Below are 11,644 nucleotides of genomic sequence, written 5' to 3' on the forward strand. Positions count from 1 at the left end.
ATTGTTAATTTGCGTTTTTTTTATTGAGTTAAGCCTTCTAATTGATATTTTATAGTGTGTCTTCCTATGTTGTGGTGTTATACTATTGTTTCAGAAAAGGGAGAAGGTTTGCACCCGTCCTAAGTCAGGAATCGGATGTACAGTAGTTGTCGTCTGGTTATGTAGTTCATATACGTGTTTCTCGTTTCTCGTTTTTATATAGATGGTTGGTTTTCCCGTTTGAATGGTTTTACAGTATTATTTTTGGGGCCCTTTATAGCTTGCTGTTCGGTGTGAGCCAAGGCTCCGTGTTGAAGGCCGTACCTTGACCTATAATGGTTTACTTTTATAATTTGTTGCTTGGATGGAGAGTTGTCTCATTGGCATTCATACCACATCTTCTTATATCTATTGTTGATAAGCTGTCTCATTATTAATCTTATCGCATCTCTTTATCGTACAACTGAACGCAAGATGACTTTTTTATGTTTGTATGCTTATACTTATACTTTGACCTATAATGGTTTACTTTAACAAATTGTGACTTGGACGCAGAGTTGTCTCATTGTCACTCATGTCACATCTTCTTATATCTATTATGTAGTTTCAAGCTATTATCTATTTATTCATGAAATGCACATTTATACCCCTGGGGGTTGAAGGCATATACAAACAATACAATACAATATACACAATGGAAAAATGAACATATTAAAAATCATATATAAATGATAAAACAGTAATATTTATGCAGGTGTTGTGTCCACTCCCCTCAGTGCAAATGACTTTTTAATGAACGGAACAGTAAGCTGCATAATATCAAATGAAGATAGAATTAATTGTAATCTATCTGTTTCAGACAATGTAAAGTATTCTGGACATATATTATTTATATCTTTTTCAAGCTGATTACGTAAAGATTTATTAATTTTACATTTTAAGAAAAAGTGGGTTTCATCTTCAACCGCATTTATATTACACTGTTTACATATTCTATTTTCTCTTTGAATTCTTTTATATCAATATATACCAGATTTGACACTCATTTGGTCGCAATTAACCTACAAACTGACAGGAATGTACAGGTCAATACGTGTACATTGGATCATCTTACAAAACAGATCTTTTTAATGGAATTGTTTTTTTAATTTGTTGTATTATGCGCCTTTAACTATAGGATTACAAGGTTAAAAAAAAGATCAAAACAAATCAAAACAAATCTAGCCATTGGCTCTATATTTGTAACTTCATTTATATAATTCTAGTTTGAAAATGAAAATTAAAATGAAGATATATCATTCAAACTCTTAGACATAAACAAAAACACTAGGCTTTTGCTGATCGTTGTTGTAGTTATTTAACCTTCATTTGCAGATGTTTTTTGTAAGTTATGTATCCCCCTTTACATTATTGTTCCTTCTAGACAAATTAAGACTCTTCTTTATTTTTTATGTATCGCCCTCAACTTGAAAGTGATACACAAATAATCAACTGCTTCTGGTGTACATGACTTTATGACTGTGTTTAATATTGTCATGTAATATCAATTTCATCAGTCAATTTATGTTGAGAATCGATGTTTTAAGTCGGTATATACATGATAGTCACATTTAAAATTTGTCAGAAGATATATTTACTGGTCAGTGTTGTTCATTTTCATTGCCTTTTTTTTTAACGTTCCGACCATTTATCTTTAAAATGTTTTTCCCTAAAAAAATTTATTCTGGTTCCCACATTGATAAAAAAAAAAAATACTCTTTTCATGCAAAGGACAAAAATTAATCTGACTCCAGATTTTTCCTATACCTTATAGTGTCAAATTTTGAAGAAAAAAAACTTGATTGATAGCGGTGAAAAACTAAAATTGTTCTCGAATTTTATTTTTTTGACTCAAACAAAAAACCATATGACCATCTTGAAGCATTAGTCTTGTTGTAAAAAATACCACTAAACAAAAATGAATTTATTCTATACATTTATTTGACTTAACATAGAAGGTCTCATTGTTCTCCATGTTCTGGACAATTTATTAAACTTGTGTCCTCGGCTTCTCCTTGGCTTTCTACAAATCCTGGAACTCTAAACGTCACTTCCGGACAATCGCCATTTATATTTTGACAAAAGAGTTTCTTTAAAGTTGCAGACTTTACTAAATCAAACCCAACAGCACCGCCAAATGTTGATGGTTTCCAATACTTTGGACTGCTCAAAGGGTTAGACATGAGACCCTTCAAAGAAAATGGAGACCCAAGTTCCATCATGGTCTCACTAAACAATGCTTTGGGCCGAAGCTTCTCGCTGAGTAGACCGACATAGAACTCTACTCCATCGATATCTCCATATAAGGTCTCTAACTCTTTGGCTAACTTTTTATTGCCTAAAACAAACAATGTTTTCACATGACTGTACGTCTTTCATAAAAATAATTTTAAGCTTCAAATATGTATTCCAAGATCTTTTAAATAAATTTTACTTTTGCCAAAAAGTTTGTCTGACTCAATAATAAGCTAATCAATACAATACTAGTGCCAATATTACTTTTGCCAAAAAGTTTGTCTGACTCAATAATAAGCTAATCAATACAATACTAGTGCCAATATCTTTGATTTGTTTGACAGTAATGTCCAGCGGCGGATTCAAGGTGGGTTACCCCTTATTGCCTAAAAGGTTTTTATTACATTTGACTGCAACGATAACAATTTTATTTTCCCATTTTTTTTGCTGTTGTTGTCCAGAATCCTGGATACCCTAACTACTATTGGAATCAAATATATGAATTTTAGATTTGTTGATTCCCACGACTGTTGCTTACATGTGATTAAGTAACACACCACTGCACTCATTTTAAAATTTTAAATTTTATACATATTTACCATTAAGTTTTTGAAAATACATTTTACGAAACAGTTAAATATTCATATTAAAATTTCTTGCCAAAACATCAATTATATTGAAAAACTAACCTGTTAATTGTTCAAATGATTGAAACGGTTGTAAATTAAATCTTTTCCTGTAATTATTATAGGACTGCAGACGTAGTTCGCGGCCATGTTTTATAACGTTCTTCGCAACTTTTACACCAAAATGTGGATGGTTCCTTACTGTAAACTGCAAAATATAATAAAAGATGATACGATTTTTGTCATGACTATGAGTATGCATATCATGTTCGTGTTAAACCATTGGAAGTTGAAAGGGCGAGTTGTTCTACGGAGGTGTTATGTGTACTATGTATTTGATGTCCGTTTTATAATTAAGAAATAACTTTTGTATGACTGTAAATACAATTTTAATTTTATGTTAACAGGAGCCATATTTTTCAAAAACTTATAAGTATACAAGAGCGAATAACACAAGAAAGTTTACTGATTATAATAGCTATCATATATTAAATATGATATTCCAATACAGTATGTACAATTATAAACGTGATTGTAATCTAATAATTCCAATAGTATTTATTTTCATCAGAAAAAAAAACCCCAGTTCAACCTTCTTTAACTATGCTAAATTTATTTGCAACTGTCCTAAGTAAGGAATATGTTGTTCAGTTGTTGTCGTTTGTTGATGTGGTTCATAAGTGTTTCTCGTTTCTCGTTTTATACATATGTCACCGGGGAAACGAGGGTGACTTGTCGGGTGTGTAACAAGAGCCTGACTGAATGGCCTCTTGCTACTGAAACTGTATGATGCACCTGATCACACAACGAACGATTGCTGTGAATAGCAATGGGAACTCTGAACTTTGAAATTCTGGTGAAAACTAACTACTGAGACTCTGGAACTAGATGAATAAACCAATAATTCAGCATGGAATACTAATACTTTTATTACAGATGGACTGTGTTCAGTGTAAAGTCCTGAGTCCAAATCTTGCTTATAGAAATTATAAACAAGTATTTATACACAATTGAATTAACAAGTATAGATATAACAAATAACAGTTAATTTGAGTAATATTGTTCACTGACAAAGATTAGACTATTTTTAGAACTTGAAGAATAAATATTAAATGATAATCTGATTAAGACAATTAAGAACATACATTATGAATAAGGTAAAATGTCACTAATTAGCTAACAGATTGAAACATGTCACTCAATGTCCAAACTAAGAATAAATTGCATTTTAAGTCCTGGATATGAAATGTAAATAGAAACGAAATTATAAAATAAAATGAATTATAAATCACAGAGAATTAAAGTCTGAAATATCAAAATTGAAAATTTTATATCAAAGTCCAAAATAATAAACGAAGTTGCTTTTTCCCTGGTCACACATAGATTATATATATGACCATTGGTTTACCTGTTTAAATAGTTGTATACTAGTCATTGTTGGGCCCTTTATAGCTTGCTGTTCGGTGAGAGCCAATGCTTCGTGTTGGTGCCCCTACTCGGACCTATAATGTTTCACTTTTTACAAATGTGACTTGCCTGGAAAGTTGTCTCATTGGAACTCATATCATATCTTCTTATATTTAATATGACATGTAAATATCGTAATGAATTATTTTAAAAGACATATTCAGTCACCATTTCTAACCTGTTTTACATAAATATATAACCACGCGTATGACAAAGTTCGATTAAAAACTCCACAATAACAAATAGAAAAGATGAAAAAAGAACATATTTTAAACCTACCATATAAAACATTGAGGGATTGTAGTTTTTTTTTAATTGATATTGAAAAAAATACAATTTTTGACTTTCATTTTTTCTTTTTCTATCACATTTGTGTGTTAATGTGGATCTCAAGTGGCGTATCCACCTTTAAAAACATAGTGTTTTGCTGATACATACTCAAAGATAAGCCACGCTAAATTTTACATTCAAGATAACATTTGTTAATAAAAACATAAGATGTATGTTTCATTATGATACTTTATTCTGATTGGCTAACTGCACATCACGTGTTATTCCGTAAGCAATTGCATTGTTCAATAAAACTTTTCATTCATGATAACACGTGGGGTCCCACAATAAAGTGCACAGGTGAATTAAATAAAACAATAATAAAATTCGTGTTTTCATGATCATTGCTAAAAATATGTAATTATAAGTATTGAATGCTTCTTTTTGTAACTTCATAGGGTTGTAAAAGCGTTTCATACAAAATGTACTTCGGTCAACGCTTTTAGACCCCAATGAAGTTACAAAAAGAAGAATTCAATTCTTAAATGAACACAACATAGATTCAGTACCCAGAACATAAAATATAAGAGGAGATATGATATAATTGCCAATGAGACAACCCTCCATTATTTTTGTCCACAAGAAACCAAATGACACAGATTTTAACAACTATAGGTAACCGTACGGCCTTCAACAATGAGCGAAGTCCATACCGCATAGTCAGCTATAAAAGGCCTCGAAATGACAACGTAAAACAATTCAAACGAGAAAACTAAGACTTTCTTGCTAAGACATTCTCAAAATTTACTTACTTTACCGGCAATCTGCTTGGACAGTGAATCCACAAACGAGGACATTCCATGTTTTATAACCAATGCTGGATTGCCAAGGAGATTGTTTAAAGTGTAATTTGTTCCTCCAAAACTGAAATCATCAGGTATTAATGGATGCCAGTGATATAAGTGATTGAATTCAAGAGCAATTCGATTCTGATATTGAAATGGTACATCAAACAAAAGTTCTGGCTTGTATAAAAATTGAAAATGGTAATTACTCAAATGCTGGATATATTCCTCTGTGACAATTTTCATCGTCTCTCCTAAAATGAAATGACAATTTATAATATATTAAAACGTAAGCGCAACAAATTTCTGGTTATCAATTTCAATTTAAATCCGTGTAAAATTCACCTCAGTAGTTACGATGTACGATGCAGCTCCCTCTATTCATATCCGGCAAAGTCAGTGTTTTTTATTTCAAAAGAATTGATGTTAATTGATGATTTTTTGAATTCAAAGCCGTCAAATTAATACACCTTTGTTTGATCTCGCAACGATTTGGAGGAAAAGAAGGAAAGATTCAAATGACTTCTACCTTACCATGTTTAACCATTCTGTCAACAGCTTACTCGTAAGCAGCAACATTCTAACAAGAAATGATAGGAAACGAAAGCCATATAACATGACGTTTAGTATAGACACGTATGTATTGTTGAAGTAATACCATGTTGCTCCTTAGATGTGTTTCACAGTTAAATTCATTTATTGTTTCATTCGTACTTAAAACAAATCTCTGTTGACTCAATTGAAAAATTTCATAGCAGTACATTGGGGGTTTCAATTTTTATTGGTGTGTGAAGAAATCTGATAAATCCAGTAATAACTTGAACGAAATCTTTCGTTGCTTCAAGTAAGAAAAGTGAATAGAATTCGAAAGTTTCATTTGGGTAATCTCTCGCATTTAGCATTTTCAGAATACTTGCCTAAGACAATAAGTTTCCCTGTCTGATAGAGACGTTCGTCGATCCATTCTGGATGTTCCTTTTTCATTATATCACAGATACGATTATGTTCTCTCATCCATATAGTAGAAAACATAAAAAGCCCAGGAAAGTTGTTAAAGAAAGAGTGACCAAGGGCAAAACTATTATTTTCCATAGCAGGTACAAATCCAAAGAAGTTCAGCGTCATATTTACATCCGTGTTGTAAAGAGGCCACTCTTCATTGTTGATAGTCTGAAAGAAAATCAAAATTACTTATAATGGCTTTTCACAGATTATATTAGTGTAAGCTCGGTCTCTCAGTCACAAACTAATTACTTTGGACTACATTTAGTTCATGAGTGAGTCGGCCGAAAGAAGCACATACACTCAAAGAATCTACATTAAGTCTTCTGGATTCTGTGTAGTAATTTAAGTGAGTCGGCCGATTATAGACACAATTCAAAAACTCAAAAACGAACGAAGACAAATGTTTTTAGCTTTTTTTCAGTCTATGGAAATTCGTTGGTTTTTACACATCATGTCGTTCGCAAAATTTGGACTATAACTCTATATAAACTAACCTGAAGTTTAAACTTGCCATCTACAAACGATCTCAACAAATCTTCATCATGTTTGTCCTTTCCATATATATGCGACACATCTAGCTGTGAAAATAAGCAAATATGAATACCGAGTCGGTGTTTTTTAAATGCTTTTTGGGGGGTAATTCACGTATTGAAATTTAGCATGTACATTTTTACTTCTTTTTTAAATATTTTCTTCTAGTTCATCACTATAATTTTCAAGCAAAAACACCGCTTTAATCATTCACATTCGAAATAATGAAAACTTAAAAAAACAAGTGAAAATTAATCAAAATTCAAATAAACAATATATTTTTTTAAAAAAAACATAAGTATGTAAAAATTACAAAATACATTTTTTATTAAGAGCGAAAGAGAGGCGAGAGATACAATAGGGGCATTCAAACTCATAAGTCGAAAACACACTGACACACAACAGTACAGCAACACCAACCACATCTAAAGTTTGATTGATATCAGGTGCTTTGAAAGAGTAAGCAGATCATGCTCTTGGTAATATTGTACATTCTTATCAGTTGTAATCAGCCATTGGTGCAAACAAATCTAAAGTCCTCATGATTATTTAAAAAATACATGTTGTCAATTTTTAAAGGTGATTTTGATTTAAATTTTGTGTTGTATGCATATATAAAAAAAAAAGAAAGATGTGGTATGATTGCCAATGAAGCAACTCTCCACAAGTGACCAAAATGACACAGAAATTAACAACTATAGGTCTCTGTACGGCCTTCAACAATGAGCAAAGCCCATACCGCATAGTCAGCTATAAAAGGCCCGAAATGACAATGCAAATTCAAACGAGAAAACTAACGGCCTAATACCCGTCTGTGTGTTTTGTTATTGGTGTCGAAAGAATGAAACATTGAGCTTAAGGCAAATAACTATGCTAGTTCATTTTTGCAATTGAGGTATCACAAATGTTAACCAACTTACTCCATGTCCTCCCCATTGAAACTGTGGTCCTCGCTTCATGTCCGTTTTTATAAACATATGGGTAAAGTGTTGCGCCATAAAAGGAAATAGAAGACTGGTTCCTCTTTGATCTGGTTTGAACTTTTCTCGTAAAAGCAGTTTTTTTGCCAAAACATCTAAATCTGGTAAATCTTTTCTTCCAGCAACACCCATTGGCGTTGGACAGTCCAGTGGAACAGGTGGTAGTGTCCTCGTGTAGAAGGAATGATTGAAGTTTGCATCAAGAGTAATGTAAGTGTGTTCGTTGTCGTATTGTGGAGGACTATCAATCAAGCCAGCTCTCACTATAAAAAAGTAGGTAATATATTTTGACAAACATGTACATTTAAACGAGTGTTTGTATAGAAAAAAATACTTATTTTTTTAATTTTAAATTAAAAGCTTATGACGCGCGGTCTATTTAGACCTTCAAAACCGATAAATAAACTCATAAGCCGGCATCATTACGATCCTAACATAGGGAAAAACTAGTGCTGCTAAAATTATTGAAACTATTTTTTCTCTCTCTGCCACACGCCCTTGTTATAAAAAAAAACGGTTATAAAAATACGTATTCGCCAACAGTTTTAGTGCGAATAGCAAGATAGACATACCTTCTAGATTTTTGTAAAGTAATACTCACTTAGGATAATATTCTTCATTATAAAATTTCTCAAGAAAGGTATATTGTTAACAATATCCCATAACCATTCATAATTAGTCAGCAAGTTGTGCATTGTTGACGGTCTTGGCTTCAACCATAATTTGATGCGTTTAGATAAAATAGCTGAAAAAGGATTAAATATATACAAAACACGTTTACTTATTACTGGACAAAATAATCGAAACAAGAAAGAAAACCTCTCGACAAGAAAACACACATACCAGAACTTGAAAGCTATAGTGAAGGCAATGTGTTTTTTTAATTCTACAAGAAACATGGCTATGCGATCGTATGGTTACACAAAGGAATGGCCTAAGCATTCATCATCAATTAACTGTTTAACGTTTGTTTTCTATTGTTTTTTTCCTTTAAACAACCTTTACATTATTTCCTTTTAGTTCTCATTCATTGAAATATTCAAGACATTCCTGCGAACTGTTTTCGTCGTGTGTTGTTTTTTTGTTTTTTTTTTGTAAGGGGTATGCGTGTAAATTGAACTTGAAATGTTATTTAGATCCGAGGTTGTATACTCACGATTTTCACAATGTCGTCCATAAAATTCCGTGCCAGTACAGTCACATATATACTTATCAAATCCCTCTGTTAAACAAAATCCTCCATGCTGACACGGATATGAACAACATAAATTTCCTGCTGAAAAAAATTGAGCGGAAAGTAGAAACTTTTATATTCTCAGATATGTAAAAAGTATTTAGTATTAAAAAGTAAAATCACAAAAATACTGAATTCCGAGGAAAATTCAAAACGGAGAGTCCCTTATCAAATGGCAAAATCAAGAGCTCAATCAAACGAATGTACAACAATATAAATAATGATAATAAAATGAATGTTTGCTGTAAATATGTCATATTGTTCTGTTGTAATGGATTCCGAATAAACCGCCGGATGCAATTGAAATTGAAACAAATTTCGATGTTCAAGTTAAACAAGACGCAGAGAATGACTGTTAAAAAGACCAAGATACTTCATATAAGTTCTTTTGAAAAATAAAATAATCAAATGTATATATACCTGCATCTGTTAGTGCTAACAAGCAAAGAAGCAGAAATCCATATTTGGCGTCCATTATTAAAAAACTCCGTATGATCTATAACGTAAATATCATGTTATTAATCATATATTCACAAACACACACAAACAAAATAACACACACAAACAAACCAACCTAATACTTGTGTGTGCTCTATATTATTTCAAACAATGCACCAACCTATGACTTAAAAAAAACCAGTAGTATTCCATTTTTTATATAAATACATATATTTGAATGGAGGAAAGTACTTTCTTTAAAATCAACCACTTGACTTTCTGTAAAAATGACAAAGAGTATTAAATTATAAATTATTGAAGTTTCCTTTTCAGATTACGCTAATCAGATCTTTAAAAACTACATGCCAAAAAGAATTGTCAAAGACTTGCAAAACAAAACCCATACTACAGAGGGGTCTAGAAATAACTGAGCGACGGCTTTTAATTTAATATTTTAGGAACTTACCTGGAAAATCAAACATACAGAATTGAGACTTTATATCATCCATATATTTACTAAAATCTATACAAACCAAATCAAACATAATTATTTCTTTTTCTAATGCCAAACAAAAACAAAATACTTTTATTAGCGAGAATTAACACTAATCCTAACACGTGTTGATGCCGATGGATGTTTTTTTTTAAACTTTACACTGGTATATATTTTTTTAAATAAATACTTTTGTTGATGACAAGAGTGACCATGAGCAATTGAACCCTGCTGGGCCTGAACCAAAAACAACTAGTTTCGTCACTAAATTCTTTTAAAATTGCATTCAACACTAATCTATAAAAAAACGAAGAAAATGCCGGCAACGGTCATTTGGTCAAATGTAACATTCCGCTTTGAAATAAAAATGCGTTGATCTAGGAAATACGAATAATACAACTTATTTCAGAATCTGTGGAATGAAATAAGAAAAACAACATGGTCATAATCATCATTGGGGTACTGGGGTGTGTGCTATGACCCCGCCTGTCAACTAACATACATAGGCGACATAGTCTATTTTCTTTTTAAACCACTATAAATAGATAAATTGTGACGGCACAAAAACGTTTAGATTTATGAGATCTACCTCCTGTATTTTTACATAAAAAAAAAATGTCAGACAACCTCTTGTAGAAGTTATTGCAGTTTTATGACGAATTTTACTTTTTTTTGCCTTTTTGTCTAGAAAATTGTAAAAGATAAAATGGGGTTATTTTGAACATTTTCGCTGAAAACAAATCATGTATTCTTATATTATGGAGTTTATTTCTTTATAAAGGCCAAATTGAAGACGTATTATATAGAAAACGCTTCATTATCATTCAATCAAATATTAAAAGTTTAGCTTTTGTGAGTCATGTATTGTAGTCTACTGTTAATACTTCCTTCCTTTTTTCTTTCCACAATGTTATGTCTGTCTTTTTTGTTTGCTTTTTAGTACTTTATTAGTGCCTCCCCCAAATTTAATATTATTATTGAAAACATACATAGAAAATAAACTATGTTAACAATCAAAATGTAAGCTGTATTAAATTTTGTACAGAAAAGATGAAATAGTCATGTTTTTATAGATTTAACTGAAATGGCAATAATAGTTTGTTAGAATATCAAAGGAATTCCATTCCCTTTGTTCGCCGCTCACAAGAACACGATTTCAACTGTTTGAAAGTATTACGTCAGATTTCGTGTAAAAGAAATCTAACCGCATATAGTACAATGTATGAAAAGGGCAAAAAACAACATTGGAATTGCCAACACAATGAACATGACGAATGTTATCCTTTAATTAATCTAACTAGTTGTTTGTAAGCCTTTCGAGAATGTAATACAAGGTGTAGGAAGTTTTCTCTTACATTTAGTAATAATATGTTTCCGCAAATATTTCAAGTGTTTTATGTACGGCTGTTAACTTTCAATGACAATTCAATTTTATCGAAAGCAACAGCACGTGTCTATGAATGAAACATAACCGCATACATTTACATAAATTTATACGATTT

The 11,644-nt window shown here is 31.5% G+C and overlaps 1 protein-coding gene across 3 annotated transcripts; it reads right to left on the reverse strand.

Annotated features, from left to right (window-relative positions):
• Nucleotides 1-1,937: 1,937 nt before the first annotated feature.
• On the reverse strand, nucleotides 1,938-10,181 carry LOC143063900 (prostaglandin G/H synthase 2-like). Of its 3 annotated transcripts, none has more exons than XM_076236340.1 (10): nucleotides 10,116-10,181; nucleotides 9,632-9,707; nucleotides 9,134-9,253; nucleotides 8,579-8,722; nucleotides 7,918-8,240; nucleotides 6,961-7,044; nucleotides 6,379-6,631; nucleotides 5,429-5,715; nucleotides 2,943-3,087; nucleotides 1,938-2,356 (listed from the first exon to the last, which is right to left on the reverse strand). In XM_076236340.1, the coding sequence occupies exons 2-10, from the start codon at nucleotides 9,684-9,686 to the stop codon at nucleotides 1,980-1,982; spliced, it is 1,788 nt and encodes a 595-aa protein (XP_076092455.1). In that variant the 5' UTR covers nucleotides 9,687-9,707; nucleotides 10,116-10,181; the 3' UTR covers nucleotides 1,938-1,979. The 3 variants fall into 3 exon arrangements, with proteins under 3 accessions (XP_076092455.1, XP_076092456.1, XP_076092454.1); XM_076236341.1 differs by lacking the exon at nucleotides 10,116-10,181 and adding an exon at nucleotides 9,831-9,918; XM_076236339.1 differs by lacking the exon at nucleotides 10,116-10,181 and having other exon boundaries at nucleotides 9,632-9,753.
• Nucleotides 10,182-11,644: the final 1,463 nt, after the last annotated feature.

This window comes from Mytilus galloprovincialis, chromosome 2, assembly GCF_965363235.1.
Source record: "Mytilus galloprovincialis chromosome 2, xbMytGall1.hap1.1, whole genome shotgun sequence".
In the NCBI taxonomy this organism is placed as follows: domain Eukaryota; kingdom Metazoa; phylum Mollusca; class Bivalvia; order Mytilida; family Mytilidae; genus Mytilus; species Mytilus galloprovincialis.